This window comes from Leucopleurus acutus (genome assembly GCF_964270905.1).
Source record: "Leucopleurus acutus genome assembly, chromosome: 4".
Lineage (NCBI taxonomy): Eukaryota > Metazoa > Chordata > Mammalia > Artiodactyla > Delphinidae > Leucopleurus > Leucopleurus acutus.
Genome location: NC_139146.1, coordinates 82865877 through 82886328, shown reverse-complemented (window position 1 = coordinate 82886328; position 20452 = coordinate 82865877). Strand labels below are relative to the sequence as shown.

The window sequence follows — 20452 nt, the reverse complement described above, 5'->3', positions numbered from 1 at the left end:
GACCTATTTCTCCTCTTCTTATTTCATGTACCAAAATGGTAAAAAGCCCTCAGCTGCAAATCCTCCACTAGTCTTTCTTTATCTCCATTTACTTATTCATTAACACTTGTAATTATCATTCTTGTTTGTATCTTGAAGTCTCTCCTGGAGATCTTCAGTGATTTTCATACTCATGTCTCTATACACCACACTCTAGTCATTCTCATCTTCTCACAAAGGTCTCACAGAAGAATTAAACCTTGCTTTGAAAACTGAGATGAAAAATAAAGAATTATACAAGTCCAGGTGACAATCTGCCTAAAACTATGTGGATCTTTTTTTAAGATTTCAGGAAACTTAAAAAAAACTTCCCGTGGGCTTCCCTGGTGGCGCAGTGGTTGAGAGTCCGCCTGCCAATGCAGGGGACACGGGTTCGTGCCCCGGTCCGGGAAGATCCCACATGCCACGGAGCAGCTGGGCTCGTGAGCCATGGCTGCTGAGCCTGCGCGTCTGGAGCCTGTGCTCCACAACGCGAGAGGCCACAACAGTGAGAGGCCCGCGTACCGCAAAAAAAAAAAAAAAATATTGCTGGAGATATACATTTGCTTGGATGAGCAATACACATTCTCTGGATACATACCTAACTGTTTCCATAATAAAGCAATATTATGTTTGTTTATTCAGCAATATTTGTTGAATGTTGAAAAATATTTATTGAACATTTACCATGTACTATGCATTGATGTATTCATTATTGATGTAATACATTATTGCGAAATTTACCCTCCTAATTTACAGACTCAAAACAATACTTCAGAATGTCTTTTTTCCCTTTTCTCAATAACCCTGGATATTCACAGATATCAATTTTTAGTAATTAAGGATTGGAAAACAATTTCATTTAGTATTAGATTCCATGTATTGGATCACTAGAGAAGTTTTTCATACTCTTGTTTGTGATTTATATGTATTTTTTCTGGATATTGCCCATTCAAGGTCTTTACCCACGTTTTTGTTTATTCAGATGTTTTTATTGCCTTAATAATATATGTCTTTATTAATTGGTGTACAGGCCACAGTCACTGTTTTTTATTTTCTTCTGGAAAAAATAAATCTAAATTTGCCAATTACATATTTCATATTTTCTGTTTTATGTAGCTTAGAATTGTTTTTTCATCCTCCAAACTTTAAAAATGTTACTGATGTTTTATTTTTACACTTGTAAGTTATGGTTTTGTTTTTTACATAAAATATTTTTGGTATCTGGAATATATCCTGGTATAAGGAATGGATATAGGATTCTCACCATTTCAATTGTCTTTGTCATTTTTAAAATTTTAGTTTCTACTCACATATTATTAATAAATTTATAGAGCTGTTTTCTCTCATATAGATATTTTATATATTTTCTTTTTTAAATATCTAAATCTTAGAAATTTAAATCTTAGAGAATTACTTCTACTTTAAAAATGTTCCCATGGTCATTTATTTTGTATCATGATTTCTCTCTTCTTTCATTCATAATTCTCAGAAGATAACTTCTTGACATCACTTTCATTTATTTTTAGGGTTCATAAATTTGAATTCTAAACATTTTCAGGGGCATAATGCTTTACAAAATTATAATCCCAATATTTATATAAATCAGTAATATTTAATTTTTAATAGTTACCAAATATCACCCTGAATAGCACTCTTATCTTTTCACCATATAGTTTATTTTATTTTTTAAAATAAATTTATTTATTTAATTTATTTTTGGCTGCATTGGGTCTTCATTGCTGCACACAGGCTTTCTCTAGTTGTGGCGAGCAGGGGCCATTCTTTGCTGTGGTGCAGGGGCCTCTCATTGCGGTGGCCTCTCCTGTTGCGAAGCACAGACTCTAGGAGCACGGGCTTCAGTAGCTGCAGCAAGCAGGCTCTAGCTTGTGGGCTCCAGAGCACTGGCTCAGCAGTTGTGGTGCATGGGCTCAGTTGCTCTGCGGCATGTGGGATCTTCCTGGACCAGGGCTTGAACCAATGTCCCCTGCATTGGCAGGTGGATTCCCAACAACTGCACCGCCAGGGAAGCCCTCACCATATATTTTAATGAGTACTAGTTCTCTCTTGAAATGAGTTAGAATAAACTGTCAAATAAAGCCACACTGAAACAGCTTTTATTCATAGTACCATCTAAATGATTATAGGGTAGCATTATGCGGTATTATATAAGTATTCTGTGCATTTTAATATACAGAACTTAGGGTGTGTGTGTGTGTGTGTGTGTGTGTGTGTGTGTGTGTGTATGATTAGATGTTAGGGCAAGGTGTATCATCAATTGAACATATTGTTAAAATATTTACCTTTTCCACCATAGAGCTGGGAAAGTATAGAGATGTTCTAAAGTCTTTTCAGAAAATTATGAAATGCATTTGTATGAATTAAGCAATCTTTCCTGGCTAACTTATTTAGTATAGACAAAAGATTTTCAGAAACCCCAAATAATGTATATATAATACCAATATATTATGATTAACACGTTACTACTTGTTATATCTATATGTTCTTAACAAGAGAATATCTTAATTCCCTATTACAGTATCACTTGAGTCTAAAAGCCTATCTTGGTCATTTCTGGGCTGTACCTAAGTAATGTAGGAGAGTCAAAAGTAAAATGATTTAATCTAAAAAGAATATTTTAGATAGACATATCTATAGTATAATTTGAGGTTGACTGTATGTTCATCAAGTAAAATTCCTATATTTTGTCATAATCCACAGTACATCATTCATCTAGTTAACTTTTAAAATTTAAGTCATTAAATTTTCTTTCACATAAAACTTCACCTTCTGTAAGATTCATGTTATTCTAGTTTACTACCTTTCATTCCTCTTTATTTTGTACTTACCTACATAACCTTTCTCTATTTTCTTTGATGGCTCTAGAATCTAAAATTTCACCTTCATTCGAAGTTCTGGCATTTCATTGAAAATTACACCTAAAATAATAAACATCCAGTATGCTAGTCCCAGAACTCCTTGATTTTCTGCTATTTTCACTTCCACTCTGCTTTAGCTACTTACCCCCTTATCAATACCATGAGATTTGTCATTAGTTAGAAGTTCATTTCAATATTTGAAACTCTGAACAAATCTCTTGACCATCTATTATTCTAAACATCTCTCTCTTTTGCTTCAGGACTTCCAGTTTCTGGAACTCAGGGAGATACACAGTCTCTAGAACACCACCTGTCTTTGGATTTATCATCTAGCTTAACATTGATTTTTTTTTTTGTACTTTACCTAAATTGCTCTCTTTCTGGTTGATCCATATCAAATTCTTAGCTCCACTGTGCAATCCTCTCTCCATATCCTTTAAATAAATGAGATTTATTCCTTTACTCTCATTCTCCTTATATCTTCAGATGCTTCCTCTTTATTCTTTTATCAAGAGTATCTGATGAATCAACTGACAAAGGATTAATCTCCAAAATTTACAAGCAACTCATGCAGCTCAATATCAAAAAAACAAACAACCCAATCCAAAAATGGGCAGAAGACCTAAATAGACATTTCTCCAAAGAAGATATACAGATTGCCAACAAACACATGAAAGAATGCTCAACATCACTAATCATTAGAGAAATGCAAATCAAAACTACAATGAGATATCATCTCACACCTGTCAGAATGGCCATCATCAAAAAATCTAGAAACAATAAATGCTGGAGAGGGTGTGGAGAAAATGGAACCCTCTTGCACTGTTGGTGGGAATGTAAATTGATACAGCCACTATGGAGAACAGTATGTAGGTTCCTTAAAAAACTAAAAGTAGAACTACCATATGACCCAGCAATCCCACTACTGGGCATATACCCTGAGAAAACCATAATTCAAAAAGAGTCATGTACCACAATGTTCATTGCAGCTCTATTTACAATAGCCAGGACATGGAAGCAACCTAAGTGTCCATCAACAGATGAATGGATAAAGAAGATGTGTCACATATATACAATGGAATATTACTCAGCCATAAAAAGAAACAAAATTGAGTTATTTGTAGTGAGGTGGATGGACCTAGAGTCTGTCATACAGAGTGAAGTAAGTCAGAAAGAGAAAAACAAATACCATATGCTAACACGTATATATGGAATCTAAGAGAAAAAAAAAAAAGGTCATGAAGAACCTGGGGCAAGACGGGAATAAAGACACAGACCTACTAGAGAATGGACTTGAGGATATGGGGAGGGGGAAGGGTAAGGTGTGACAAAGTGAGAGAGTGGCGTGGACATATATACATTACCAAACATAAAATAGATAGCTAGTGGGAAGCAGCTGCATAGCACAGGGAGATCAGCTTGGTGCTTTGTCCCACCCTAGAGGGGTAGGATAGGGAGGGTGGGAGGGAGGGAGATGCAAGAGGGAAGAGATATGGGAACATATGTATATGTATAACTGATTCACTTTGTTATAAAGCAGAAACTAACACACCATTGTAAAGCAATTATATTCCAATAAAGGTGTTTAAAAAAAAGAATATCTGTATAAAATAGAAAACTAATAAGAACCTGCTATATAAAATAAATAAATAAATAAAAATTTTAAAATAATAAATAAAAAAGAATATCTCAACTTACAAACCACTTCTAGCAATACCATCACTCCTTCTTCTGTCCATCACTTAGCAGTCACTTCAAAATAGTTTTCTTTGTCAGCATGCCAAAGACCTGTCTAAGGTCACTGGCAGTTTCTGTTTTGCTGAGGCGATGGATCATTTTTGGTCATGTGTAACTTGAACTCTCAGTTGCATTTGACCTAATACACCATTCTTCTCTTTGATTGTCTTCGTTTGTTTGTTGATTTTAACTCTCTGCCCATTTGATTTTAAGACATTATATATGACTTTTGTCATCTCTAAAACTTCTTGTTCCCAGACTCCTTTGAGGACCGCTCATCATTTTTTGGCCTCTTAAATATTCATTACTTCTCAGATTCTATTTTCAACAATTTCCCCTTTTAATTCTACATTTCTTTCTTTTATGTTATGTTCTCAACAATTCCCATGGCTTAGAAAATATCACTAATGAATAAAAGAAATCAAAACTGTCTCCTTCTTAGAACTTTCAACTGTATATTAAACAGCCAATCTGGCATCTCAATATCTTGTACATATTGCAGACACCTAAGAGCAATTCATTAGAATTTTGACACACACACCTGGGGGAACAGACTCAATCTGGAAATGTTCAAGGTTTTTTCCAAGTCCTAACAATTGGTGAAAACTGAAAAGAAGTAATCTTTGGGACAATATATAATAAAATGTACTTCATATTAAATCATCTTGTGATATAAAAATGTCATTTAAAAAGTTCTAGGGTTTATTGACATGGAAGATTTTCACCTTATGAACTGTTTATCTGCCTTAGCTGAAAACTGTGTTTGGATTTCTCAGTAATTGTAGTAGTTTGATAATGAGAAGTCATATATATCCTAAGCATTTTGTTTATATTTGAAGCTATTGGGTTTGGGGAATGACAAATTAATGTAAACTTTCCTAATCCCAAAAAAGGTGAAATATCTCAATTATAAGAGCAACTATTTGTGTTTGTTTGTATATAGGTCTGGCTGTGCAGGCATGTGTACATAAAGCCATATTAAAATTCTTAGGTTGTGTTCAGAAATTACAATGCGATTTTCTGAAAGGGGCCTCTGATTAATAAATAAGTGACTACTACTGAAAAACTTACCAATTTGATAACATTGGTATATTTGAAATCTGCAAATCACCGTAATTCTCATAACCACAGTTTAAGTCTTTGTAATTTTTAATCTGTAATGTTTAATCTAGATACCTGCATAGACTCCTGTTGGATACATTTTCTCATATATTGACCTACTCTAGTATCTTGTCCTTACTACCTACCTCCAGCATCAGGTTCAAGCTTCTTATGGCACAGAAGATTCTCATAATGTCCTCATACTCTGCGTGTATGTGTGTATGTTCATCTTGGTGGCGGCAAAGAAAAATCTACTTAATGTATAATTTGAGGTGTGGGGTGAGGAATGTTTCCTTGGTTTTGTCCCTGTTGAAGAGCAACTGTGTTTTGACTGTGACATTATTTATACTCTATTATTTATTTGCTCTATTAGTTTCTGTAACTCTAGTGAGTTCATATATGATTGATAAATAGGAGAATTATATTAGCATAGTGTGAAATTTACAATCGTTCATACACATTTTTTATGAGCATGATCACTTTGCACCACTGAGAAACAGTAACTTACTGCAAAGTAAATAACATGAACACATGAAGAAGATGTAGGCAAATAGACACTGTATCACAGTATTTATTTCTTACCTGGCTCAATTTGCCCATGCACTCTGTCTTGGAAATGATTACAATCTATTTCCCCCTTATCTTTGTTAATTTCAGCAGTCACAAATCTTTCTTACACACATCACATCTTTCAATTAGTTGTTAAGAGTTTTTGATTATTTGCATGCATTATCTCGTTCAAGTCTCAAAACATCCCTAAGAGTTAGATAACTTTGTTATCCCTCCTCTATTTGTTTTCAAAAAATTTTGCTTAATATATGAGAAAAATAGGATTCAGAAAGGTAACTTGCTCAAGATAAATAAGACAACTAGTAGATTATAGTCTCAGGATTTAAACCCAGTCAATGTCCACAGGCTTTGCAATTAACTAGTAACAAGACACTGGTTCATTATACAGGGAAAAGAATTTATTATAAATAACTGATATTACATTTTATTAAAACTATGGTGCATATCTTCTGCCAATTATTCTTCAATAAGAGGCCATGTGTTTATTCAAATCTTATAAATTCACACATTCCTCTGTGCCAGGTAATCTTCTAATCTCCCTATATAGTGGTAATACAAATGACTATAACTACCTATCCTCATGATGTTGCACAACAGTAAGGAGGAATGTATACTAAGCATCTGAATAGCTACATAAAATCATTTCAGATAGAAAGATCAAAAAGCAAGGTAATGGGAAAAAGTAACTGGGAAGTAGTACTGGGGTCTGCTCATTCTGATAGTATAAGGGAAAGCAGGGAAGTGATAGCATCAGAGGAAAACCATTCAAAAACTCAGATTCAGACACAGAGAATGGAATAGTTGAATACAACAAGGTTTAGCATTTTCTAAGTAGCGAAGTAGTTAAGATTATTGATTAGGTGTGATTACAATTATGGATACTAGAATTGAGCCTAGAGAAAAATTTAAATGTGGGAGAAATAAAAAACTTATAGTGAAAATAGTAAGATAATTTTTGGGAAGTCCTTGGAGAATCAAAAATTATCTGAGCTAGAAATACTAAATTAAATAGGAAGGAACGGTAGTGATGATGAGGAAGTAGGATGTTGGAAATATGTGTTTTGGAGGCAATGCATTTATTGGTGAGCATGAGACTCTGGGAAAGAGTGAGAGAGTAGACAGAGAATATTTGGATGAGTAGATCAAGGCACTAAAGGACAGGGAATTTAAGTGATATTAAAATCACCTACAATGGTACAATGGTAAATGAATAGTGGTAGAGAGGTTGCTCTGAGTTAAGTCCTCAGTGACTTAGATGGAAATACCTGTGGATCATAGATGTCAACAAGAAGAAATAATGCTAAGTAGTAAAGTGTGTTGATAGGCATTACCTGAGGAGAATGGGGAAAAATGTTTTGGATTTAACAGCACGGAGGATTCCTAATATACTTTTAGGCACACAATTGAGTTTGGCATAAAGAATAAATACCAGTTGAAGAAGATGCAGAAAAATTTTATATTAAAGTAAGAAGATTGAGGGATTTTTTGAGTGGAAGTTGTTGATTTAAAAGTTGTTGCTGATGACAGACTATAAATGCCCTGAAGTACATTGGAGGAGTCTGAGAAAACATGGAGAGGTGGACAGTTAGGTCTGATTAGTTGTTGTACAAAGCAAAATTGGGAGAAGTATCACTCTGATATTGGATGCTCTGAGACAATTGAACAACTAAATGATATCTAAAGTAAATGGGAGTATAGGCATGATGATCAATCCTGGTGGTTCCTTAGAAGTATGGTGGGTAATTACATGAACAAACTGGTTATAAACTTAAACCAGGGAAGACAAAGAAATAGTTCAGTTGTGCTCTGTATGCTCTTCTTCCTGTCCCACATTTTCTTGCTTTGTGCCCTGTATTTTACTGTGAAATTGGCTTGTTACTTTATGTCTCTTGCTTTCATACTCTTTATTTTATAATTCTGAATATTTGTTTATGCAGCTTTTAAATATGTTTAGAACCATGTCTGTTTTCCTACAGACGGCTTGCTTTGTGGTTGCTGATTATACAGCATTATAACACTTTGTCTTTCTTTTTTTTTTTTTTTTTTTTTTTTTTTTTTATTTTTTGCGATACGCGGGCCTCTCACTGTTGTGGCCTCTCCCATTGCGGAGCACAGGCTCCGGACGCGCAGGCTCAGTGGCCATGGCTCACGGGCCCAGCCGCTCCGCGGCATGTGGGATCTTCCCAGACCGGGGCACGAACCCGTATCCCCTGCATCGGCAGACGGACTCTCAACCACTGCGCCACCAGGGAAGCCCAACACTTTGTCTTTCTTACTTGAGAACTTTGTAATAGCAAACTCTCAAGCAGATGCATTTTCTTTTTAAGGTCAGCAAAATTTATACACATTGGTTGATGCTGGTTTGAATGTTAAAACTTGTTATTGGGTATAAGATAGGAAATTGTCCTCTTATTTTTCAGATACATAAACACTATCACACATATTTTTACTGGTTTCCTTGATTCCATTTTAGCGTTTTCACTTAATTGCGTAGGCGGCATTTATGGTGTACAGGGAATAAAATGGTTCATTTATTTCTAGTGAAGTACTATAAGGAAGGAATCATTTCTCACAAATAAAACAACTGATTCAACAATATTAAATCACCAGAAAGTATTTTAGTACATCAAGGAAGGGTTTTGTATGATACTTGGTGTTTATTTCCAATGAGAAAAGAAACAGAAATCATGTGTTTGCCCATTTGTTCAGGCTTTTAGACTTTTACTGTTTGGAAAGAGTATAAAAGTACTACTAAAGCAATGTAGCTAAAGTGATAATTCAACGTACACAGGACATTCTGTAATGCTACCGTGTTTCCTATTTAGCATTCCATGGCCTGGTCAATATTTCCTGTCCCTTAATTTTGTTTTGTACACATGAGAACTTCCCATTGGAGCAGGGCTTTTGCTGGACAGAAAAGGAGAAAGTTGTGTACATCTCTGGATGCCAGAATAAGGAAAATAGTTTGCCATTATTAAGAAAAAGTTTGGATTCCCAGATGTACAAAATTTTACTAATAAAACTGCTCAAAAAATTTTAAAAACCTTTTATCAAAATCTGAGATTAACGACTACTTTTTACATCCTTCTTAAATTTTATAAGGTATTCAGAATGCTTAAATCCAAAGAATACTTTCCACTTTGTACATTATTGCTGTCCAGTATTTTGTTTTTTATATGAATGTAAATTATTACTTATTTATCATTATTAATTTATATATTCAAATTATATAGATATTCTGCTATCTTATATAAAACATCTACTTATGTGCTAGTTTCTTTGCTCAATATTGTTTAGTTTATCTCATCTCAGTCCTAGAATCAATTTCTTTTTCTCTAAGTTGATCCTTTGGATGTTCATCTACTAACAGACAACAAGGGTCTATTAATGGTAAGATTTGTCAGTCTAACTAATAATGTTACTATTTTATATTTCCTTTAAAAAATACTCCATTTGGAAGCTATTTGGACAATATCTCTTGTTGCCATCATTTTGAAATCTGTTCTCAGTCTAATTGCCCTTCATGAAATTTGAAAATATCAAAAAATGTGAGGTAATTAAAGACTGGATAAAATTGTATGTCTCCAGAGATTTACTTTTGCTTCTTCAGGCAGTAGGGCTGGACTTTGGAACTTACAGATCCCTTGAATCCAAACAAGTATTAAGATGATTCAAAATTCAGCTTCATTCTTTGTGAGAACTTGTGTTTCTGATTTGTCCTTATTTTGTGATACCGGTTGAAAAAGTGGGCTTTTACTAGGACTTTTCTTTCTTGATTGAGAATAAAATCTGCTTTTCTGTTTTCTCAGGCTTGTGAGTCTGTGGAAAGCCTTGCTCAGCTGTCTCTTTCAATATAAGCAGATATCCTGAGAGGAATGTGGCTTCAGTTGCTGGGCTCAGCTTTCTGGGATTCCCTTTCTCCCAGATATTAGCTTCATAATACTTCATTTTTGTTATTAACTCTATGGAGATTTTGATAAAATATTTTGCCATACTTTCTTAGTTGTCCTCAATAGGAAGAATTGGGTAGAACATATAGTTTACTATTGCAGTTAATGGAATTCTTTGCATATGCTTAAGGATGTCTAATGTATGGATTATCATTCAATTTTCTATTTCTTTTAATGTTTTTTATATTCTCTTATTCCTTTTAATTTTCTTCTTCTTGAGTAATTTCTTCTGGTTCATCTTCCAATTGACAAATTCTCTCTTCTGCCTCATAGTATTGACTATACCATCATTCCATTACATTTTTATTACTATAAAATTAACTGTTTGTTTTCTATAAATTTTATTTGGTATTTTATCAAATAAAACTCTAAATGTTTATAGTGCCATATACTTTTCTCATGTTTTTGATTCCTTATTTTACATCTTTACTCATTTTTTAATAAATTTAGGTGATTAAGTTTATGAGACACTTTACATATCTGATGCTTTCTGGACTTACTCTTGGTCTTTGATCATTTATTGTATTATATGCTGCATTTCAAATGTTTATTTTAAAAAGTACTGATGATTGAGTATATTAATTTGACTATTCATATCATAAACATACCTTAGAAGATTTATTTATTATCAGTGTGAATACACTGAATCATGATCATGGAAATATAGTTTCCAACCAAATGCAATCATTGACTATGGAAAGTCACAAAACTATTTATCCCTAAATGGAATCCATCAGCTTTGTTATCTGCTATTTTAATTTGTTATTTTTAGGGAAATAGCATATTTTCTACAAAGTTACATTTACTTCAGTGCATGTATTGAAGATACACACACATATTGGACGGTAAATGATTCAATGTATCTTTTTAATTTTCCACATATATTTCTCACCTGACCTTTCCTATTTTCTTCTAATTAGTTATATATTATGTGTTAATAAAGTCTCTGCCCATGAAATACTCCCATGCTTTTCCAGTATTCAGTCACTTCAGCCTTCTCTGAATTCCAATGTCTCTTAAAAATGACATTGTAAAATATGTTATGTGCATCATTCTGAGTCATCAGTTGTTCTTTTTAATTTATAAAATACTGAAGAATGGTAATCATGCCATATAGATTCTTATCGTGTATAAGTGGGCACTTAGTATGTATTAAATATAATTTATAACATTGCAAGTGCATTTCAATTCCTGCATAAACAAGAAGACACAGATAGGGCTTCCCTGGTGGCACAGTGGTTTAGAGTCCACCTGCCGATGCAGGGGATGTGGGTTCGTGCCCTGGTCCGGGAAGATCCCACATGCCACGGAGCGGCTGGGCCCGTGAGCCATGGCTGCTGAGCCTGCACATTCAGAGCCTGTGCTCCGCAGCGGGAGAGGCCACAACAGTGAGAGGCCCGCGTACCGCAAAAAAAAAAAAAAAAAAGACACAGGTAAATGATCATATATTTGGCAAACTTGCAATAAGTTTCCATCCAGAGAGAGTCCACAGATTATGCAATACAAACAGTGATATGCCATTTAAACCATTTATAACTGACATGATTCTTTTGTCCTTTAAATTTGCTACTGAAATGTTTCAATTTCAAAGACATTAATATGCATAACAGAAAAAAAGATAAGAGGAAACAAGAATTTGCTTCAAAATTTATAGCAGCATTATTTACAGTTGCCAAGATATGCAAGCAACCTAAGTGTCCATCAACAAATGAATGGATAAAGAAGATGTGATATAGATATATGCAATGGACTAATACTCATCTATAGAAACGAATGAAAATTTGCCATATGCAGCTACATGGATGGAATTGGAGGGTATTACGCTAAGTGAAATAAGCCAAACAGAGAAAGAAAAGTACTGTATGATATCACTTATCTGTGGAATCTAAAAACATACAACAAACTAGTAAATATAACTAAAAGGAAGCAGACTCACAGATATGGAGAGCAAACTAGTGGTTACCAGTGGGGAGACAGAAAGGGAGAGGATCAACATAGCGGTAGAGGATTAAGAGGTACAAACTATTATATATAAAATAAGCTACAAGGATTTATTGTACAACACAGGGAATATAGCCAATATTTTATAATAACTATCAATAGAGTACAACCTTTAAAAATTGCAAATCACTATATTGTACATTTGTATATAATATTGTACATCAACTATATGTCAATAAGAAATAAATAAATAAAATAAAAATCCCAGTTAGGGCTTAGAACAATCAAGGGATTGAGGAATAAGAGTGGCTACATATATTCATTTTCCTGTCCTTCACTTATTGCTTTCCTTTTACTACTCTTTGACATGCTATTTACTGATTTAAAAGAATCAGAAGAAAAATAAAACACGGTATATTAGAAAGTTTAGTAAATTGAGAATTGAGTCTTGGGTGCTAGACCAGACTTAACCATTAAATCATTGATTTAATTTAGGCAAATAATTTCATCATACTTGGCCTTATCTTTTTCATTGTTATTAATAGTAGATATATAATATATCTACTATATATAGATATATATAGTAGATATAAATAGATATATAGATATATATAGTAGATATAAATATATCTACTATATAATAGTAGATATATTTTGAAGAATTTTACAGTATGAATATTCTATGATGAAAAATTTTATGTCTGCTTATTATACATACAAGCATTATGCATGTTATGTAGTTTATGTTTATTATGCCAATTATTTTTCTTAATTTAATTTACCTTAAGCAAGGATTAAAAATATATATTATTAGGATGATTGACAAAACCTGATACAAAGTTTCAGGTATTCATTTTTTAATAATACAGAATTATTAATAAATGCTCTTTTGAGAAGTGATATGTATCTTAAAAGTTTTTCAGTCCACCTTCCCACAAAATAGAGGAATTTATACTACATTATCTTTTAAATATTCACATTACACATATCTATGAGAGGAAGCCAGTGGTTAACCACTTTCAGTGAAATTCTTACCTTGCACAAATACTCTTTCTTCCAGTTAACCCTAAAGGTGTTTTTAATAGTCCTTGTCTTTATTCTGCTTAATAATTTTTCAGTATTTAAAAATTACTTTCATTTTCCCCTAAATCTTTTTCTTTAGATAAAATATATACAATGTTTCAGAATCACCTCATGAAAAGCAGCATTTCAAGACCAATCATCATGCTTGATGTTTTCAACAAATGGCCTCTTGCCTGTTATCTTTTCTTCAAAGTGCTGTGTATAGATGTATGTTCAAAACTCAGATCTGGTGTCATAGAATTTAAGCACAGGAGACTACTACCATCCCTCTTCTGGAAAATTAATTTCTTTATTTTACCTCATGCTTATAGTTCCTTTAATTTATTTCTCATTACACTCTGGTTTTATTTGCTTGCCTTACAAGGTTATCTTGAAATGGGATGCCATTTGAAATGCACTTAGCAGCTACTGGTTCACAATTGTTTTTCAATTACACTTGCAGTTATTTTAGTTCATTTCAGGAAATCATTTTAGATTAAATCAAGTTGATTTCATAAGTTTTAGAGATTTTTTAAAAAAATGTTTCTTTCCTATAGGATTTTAATAGGCTTCTAATTATGTTTATTTTAGCATTTATAGTATTACTGTCATTTTCTGGGGTAAGAAAAAAGTCTATTGAAGGTGAAATGCAGTGTTCTATGCTCAGAAATTTACCATGAAAACCTCTTCATCAACTATTGATGATATCCTTCCTTTATTAATTTTCATATAGGGAATGTCATTAAGAGATTTTGCATTATATTAACTTTTAGTACATATTCACATTATGCCAGACTTTATTATTCCAGATAGAATTCTAAATGGTTCTTTTGTTTAATGTCTTGTTATTCATCTATTCATATAACTATTTTTTCCATTTTTTATATTTTTAACCTTAAAATGAATCTGCATTGTTTTATATATATATATACACATAGTCCTTTTATACGTACTTGTATTTGAAAAAAGTTAATATATAACATATTTATATTACATATAAACACATTAATTATATATAGTTCACTTTTCAAGTGGGTTATTGAAAATAACAATTAATACACTTTAAATTTATGATGCTACATTTTTGAGGCTTTATTACCTAAAGGTTTTGTTGACATGTCACATATTTATTTTTCTGAACATTTCAAATGTATTTCCTAATATCCTGTATATATCAATTATTTAGAAAATATGGGCCTTCTTTGCTTCTTCCTCTCTGGAACTGTCATCTCCCAGATTAACTCTGACTGCAACACTTGTATCTAGTGGTAGGTCACAGTGAACAACCCAGACAAATTCACTTGTTTTCTCCTACATGCAGTTATGGAATTTTGAGGCACTGAACTGAGCCGCATAGAAACTTGTACAACATTGTTTTATCTTACTTCTGCTAAACTCTTGAACACAGCCAGCTCTGCATAGCATATTCTTAAGAACTGCATTCTGTTTCTCTTTACTCTTCATTCCATCTCACCGCACCAGCCACAAAGAACCCAAGATGTAAACAACAAAAATAAATCACTGCCTTCTTTCCCCAAACGTCTCTGTGGTCTGCTATGAATATTCCACCATGTTAATTAAGTGGTTTCTTTAATTAATCCTTAACTGTTCTCAGAATTTCTCCCTCCTAGTAGGACGGGTGATCAAGAAAATGGTAGAGGTTAGGGGGCAAGTTTTACCTAGAGTCTTATGTAAGGGAGTCAAGTTCTAGGTCATGAAGGATACTAATTATTTCTGAAAAGTTCCTATAGTACTTTTTCTTCTAAATTTCTCCTCTTTCAGTATTAATATGACACATATGTTTCATTTAAGTATTCAATACCATGTGTAATCAAGAACTAACAAGAATAATTTTAATACCTTATAAACTATACCACACTAAATAATTTAATCTATGCATGCTTTAGTCTGTATGTTGTAACTACTAATTGGCTCTATATTTTCATATACACAAAGATAGAACACATGCCATCAGTGAGTCAAGAATAAAATATTTCTCTATCGCTGACTTTTGTCATTTCTAAAATTGAATACCTGGAAATATGAATGGTGCATTTCAGTTAAAATTTATACTGTTGATCAATATTCTATAAGAGGAATTCCAATCATAATAAAATGATGGCAGTCAACATGTTCTTAGGTACATCTTGGCATATGTACTTGAGTGTATGTAGCTTATAACATATTTTAGATGATTTATGTCCAATATAATTATATTATTGCCCTCTTCCTTTATGTTTCAAAATTTTAAAACAAATCTTTTTGAAGAAAGAAAATGTTCAAACCTTTAAATCTGTTTTATTTATCTTACAGGATTTAATTCAATCACTGATGCCAATTTTTATAAAAAACTCTATAATACAGAGCTTTAGGAAATGTATTTTATTTTATAATAAAATACAATATATATATATTAGATCCATATTATTCAGAATAAAGAATGAACACTAATCTTATAAAAACACAAATGTATCTCTACAATTTAAGTTATTGAAACAAAAGTTCAAGAAACAATACTGAACCTGTCTATCCAGAGTTTATCCTAATATATGACATCCAGTGCCATGACAATCCATTTCTGCTTTATTCTATTCTACTCCTTTATATAATGCTGAGAATAACATTAATTCTATTTTTCAACTTACTAATGGGTCACAAGCAGTTTAGAAAACCCTATCTTATTAAAATAAATATATTTGAATTACATGCAGACATTACTTATTTAGGATGTTACTACATAGTGATATGAACACTTCCATTCATCAAGGATAGAATGCGAAGTCATGCCTAGAATATGACAGGAGTTACACAAGTCAAGTTCAATACCTTAAGTAATTTAAGATACTGGCAGATGCATTAGATCTACTACATAGTCATAATTCAGCTGTGAGCCAGTTGTCCAAATTCAAATGTACTCAGCATTATAAATAATATTCTAGACCATTCATATATGCTAAAAAACCTTGTACAACATGGGTCCTTTATCCCTTATAAACTGTCTTTTTCTCTGCTGTTCTTCCAGCCTATTCCATCTCACCCCAACAATCACAGAGCATTTCAGAAAATGTATGCTTTGCTCTTTGAAAAGATGACTGAAACTAATCTATAGCTTTAATAGGCAGTTATTAATTCTCTTTCACTAGGACACAGTATTCAAAGATCACAACCATTAAGTGCCAGGTTTATTGCATAAGTAGATTATAGTTTATCCTTGTTGAGAGAGTTGGAAGGACATGGTTTTCCCTGAAGGTGTTTAGAGCTTCTGACTCCTCTGACTGATCATTGTGGATTCAGCCAGTATTGATTCATCTAGTTCATAGACATATCTATTTGCCTAAAATGATAAGAGTAAGTTTTGCATTGGCATTTCCACCATTAAAGGCATCATAAAGTGCTATTAAAAATGATGTTTTACATGAATATTGTTAAAATGGACAGAACTTGACAGCTTATGCACACTAATCATAAGTGCTCAATGACTATTTGTCAAATATAAATGGAATGTTATAAGTTTTGTCTTTTCTTCAATATCCATAATTGGAAACAATTAAAACTGTAGACATCTCTTTGCATTTGTTTCCATCATGCTTCTTTGGCAGTAGATTTTCAGTATGAATAATAAAGGTAGCTATTTATAAATGCTTTTCAACAGATGATGTTAACATGCATTTCAGAACAACAAATGGCTATATAAATAATAACAATTATTAGTAAATACAAAATAAAGTCTCTTTACCTGCATATTTTCTAATTTAAAAGAATCAAATGTCAGAGTTAAATGTCTGTGTCTTCCTCATTTGCCTTGCTATTACTAAATTTTGTTTAGATATAATCCTAAATAGCTTTTAACTTGTGATTACAAGTTTTGACTTATGAGTTTTTTGTCCATGAGAACTTGCATGTATAGTTGTCTTTTTGCAGTAAATTTAGAAAGAATTGATCCCAATAGTCTAGTTATGCCATGTTATCATTAATTACTCTGATACTTTAGAAAGTAATGTTTTGAGAATGAAATAACAACTGTGGAATATTCTTTTGATGATTTCTTCTTTTATTTTTTATTAACTGAATGTGCTTAAAATTGTACTTCAAAGTTAAGAATTAAATTTTCAATAGAGACTTTAAAATAGTAACATAGAATTCATTTTAAGAGAAAATAATTATATTCTGGTAATTGTGAACCAACATTTTTTTTATGGCAGTGTATAATAAAGGTATTTTGATTTTCCTAACCAGATAGAATTTTTAGTAATCTATGTATTACTAATAGTAGTATAAGTAGAAGATACTAAAGTGACGATTCTGCTATAATTAATATGCCCATAATACTAAAAGTCGATGGTATATATTATTCTGATAGAGTGTCTTACTCCTGATAGAGAAAATAACTCACGTTCACATGCTAATGTTAAATAAATCTTAAATGAAGTCAGAGTTCTCCAGTTTTAAATGAAAATGTTTAAGATTATTTTTTGAAGAATAATTTTCAAAAAGCACACAAGTCATAGGTCACTTATTTTAGAACATGTCCACAAATTGAATGTAACTACTTAAAAAGTCCTCAGATCAAAAAGCAGAAAAACACCACTCCTAAAGCTCCTATCATGCTTTCTTCCAGAACTATCCACAGTGCTTCTCAGCACCCTGCAAAGGATAACCACTATCTCCATTTCTGGCACTGAATGATAATTTTTATTCACTTCCTGAGATCTAATCTGTCTTCCAATGGAAACTATTGCTTTTAAAATGTGTTTAGGGCTTCCTGGTGGCACAGTGGTTAAGAATCCGCCTGCCAATGCAGGGGGGCACAGTTCAAGCCCTGGTGTGGGAAGATCCCACATGCCGCAGAGCCCGTGCGCTAAAACTACTGAGCCTGCTCTCTAGAGCCTGCAAGCCACAACTACTGAGCCCACGTACCACAACTACTGAAGCCTGCACGCCTAGAGCCTGTGCTCTGCAAGAGAAGCCAACGCAATTAGAAGCCCGCACACCTCAACAAAGAGTAGCCCGCTCTCACCACAGCTAGAGAAAGCCCCTAAGAAGTAATGAAGACCCAATGAAGCCATAAATAAATAAATAAATGTATTTATTTAAAAAATAAATAAATAAAATGTGTTTACACCTGTGCTTACAATTAAATGTTATTTTTCATTGAATAGGTCCAAAGTGGTACCCTTCTCGAGTGGGCCTGCAGCTAGAACGTGGTAAGAACCAATTTCACGAATCTATTTATTTAATTTAGAGTCCCTTTGCTGTCCCAATAGATAATATTTATTTATCACTTACTAAATGGCAGGTATTGTAATAAATACTTTAAATATATTATCTCATTTGATGCTCCCAAAAAGGTAATGTTCCCCTTTTATGGGCAAAGAATTTTAGTCTTACAGAAATAAATTTCACACATTCACTGTCAGTGTGTATTGGAGACAGGATCTGAACTAACATCTGTATCAAAAGCTTTTACTGCTATATTCCTGCAATCTACTGCTTCCTGATATATACTCAGGGATACAGCTTAGCTCTGTTTCCTTTTTTTTTCTATTTAAAAACAGAATAAGGGAGGTAAGGAGGAACAGAATGAATGAATTATAGGGAAAAGTATTGTATCCATTAATAACCCTCAAGTATTTCAAAATTTCAAACCCTATTCTCCATTCAGAAAATTTATAAATATACACACTAAAGCGAATCCTGTTTAGAATCATTGTTTTTGACATTGCATCAACTTGACCTTAAATTTGGACTTGTTAAATAAAAACTGTGGGTAGAATGTAAATTTGGGGGGGCTACTCAGTTCAGGTTCATGATAGTAAGTCTACAAGAGGCATCTATTAAGGAATTTCAATGTCTAAATTTTTCCATTCAATTGTGAACTGAATTTTATTTTTCTGCAGTTTTTGCTTTTCCTAATATTCAGGGTATCATTTCTTAGATATCACATTCACTTAAGGACAAATGATGATTTTCTTGGATTTCTCTAAGATATTCTGTTTTCATTGTTATCTTAAATATTCCATCTTTCTATGAGATGTCTATGTTGAAAACATAGGAATCCACATCATTCTTAAAAGTCACACTTTCTTAAGGTCTCACATTTTTCCAAACTCAATTGTTCAAGACAAATTCCCATCTGGCTAGAGTTTAAAAGAGAATCATTGTCTTGTTTATTTTTGCCTCTGCAGGGCATAGTATGTGCCAGGCACATAAATACCTTTCAACACATGGATACTGAAATAACATAAAATGAAATAGTGGTTTTGTTTTCTGAACTTGACTCTTATATAAAGAAAACTGAGAATGCCACAGGCATCAATGTCAAGTGTAACTTCAATTTGAAGGACACTATATGGGACTGGGGGATTTCTGTTACTTCACCCTTTCTGGTGAATGTGACTTTTTACTTTCCCCTCACTTATATACCTGGTTAAGTGTTCCAGGGTGTGATCTGAATAAAGTATAACCCTCCAAGTGTTCTTTGATAGGAATATGATGGCATATTTTAAAAAACGAATCAATGCATTTAGTAATACAAGCAGGACATGGTGCCAAGAAGAGGTTATTTGCAGTAATGCAGAATTTTAAACCTGACTCTTCTACTTATCTTTAGAGTCTTCTTTTATAAAGTAGAGCTAATAAAGAACCTAACATGTTTTTGTGTGTGTGTGTGGGGGGGGGTGGTGGGAAGGTTTGTAAGTATTAAATAGGATTATGTTTATAAAATGCTATAATGATTTGTACGTGGTAGATGCTTCATTGAACATAGTTGTAACTATTAATATTAAGGAAAAAGACAACACCAAAACAAAGCAAGGCATGAATATTTACATTATAGTTGCTGCCAGAATACATTTGCCAGAATGATTGCACTATAAGTAATGATGCCATGTGAATTTAGAGTCCTTTACAGTTTCCTGACACAAAAGACTGCTAAAACACAAATAAAAGAGTAAGCAATTGATTTTTATGTGAAAAATAGCAAAGGTTTATTTAGCTCAGTGCTTCTGCTGAGCTGGGCTGAACTTGGCTTTGCTTGGCTAATCTCACTCAAATAGCTACAGTCAAATGGCGGATTGTTGAAGACTGACCTTTTTAAGATGGTCACGACTACAGTCACTCCTCTCTGCTCTATGCTTCATCAGAATATTCTGGGCTTGTTATCATGGTGGCGTCAGAGGTGCAAATAAATGAGCA

General features: G+C 33.0%; 1 protein-coding gene across 1 annotated transcript in view; it reads left to right on the top strand.

The window, feature by feature from the left end:
* The window catches only part of TECRL (trans-2,3-enoyl-CoA reductase like), a gene marked incomplete at both ends in the record, with an annotated part of 92007 nt that overhangs the window by 29429 nt on the left and 42126 nt on the right, over positions 1–20452 (top strand). Inside the window, one exon of the mRNA XM_082837904.1 lies at positions 18418–18462. Coding sequence (XP_082694030.1) covers positions 18418–18462 — 45 coding nt within the window. The remainder of the gene's footprint in view (positions 1–18417; positions 18463–20452) is intronic.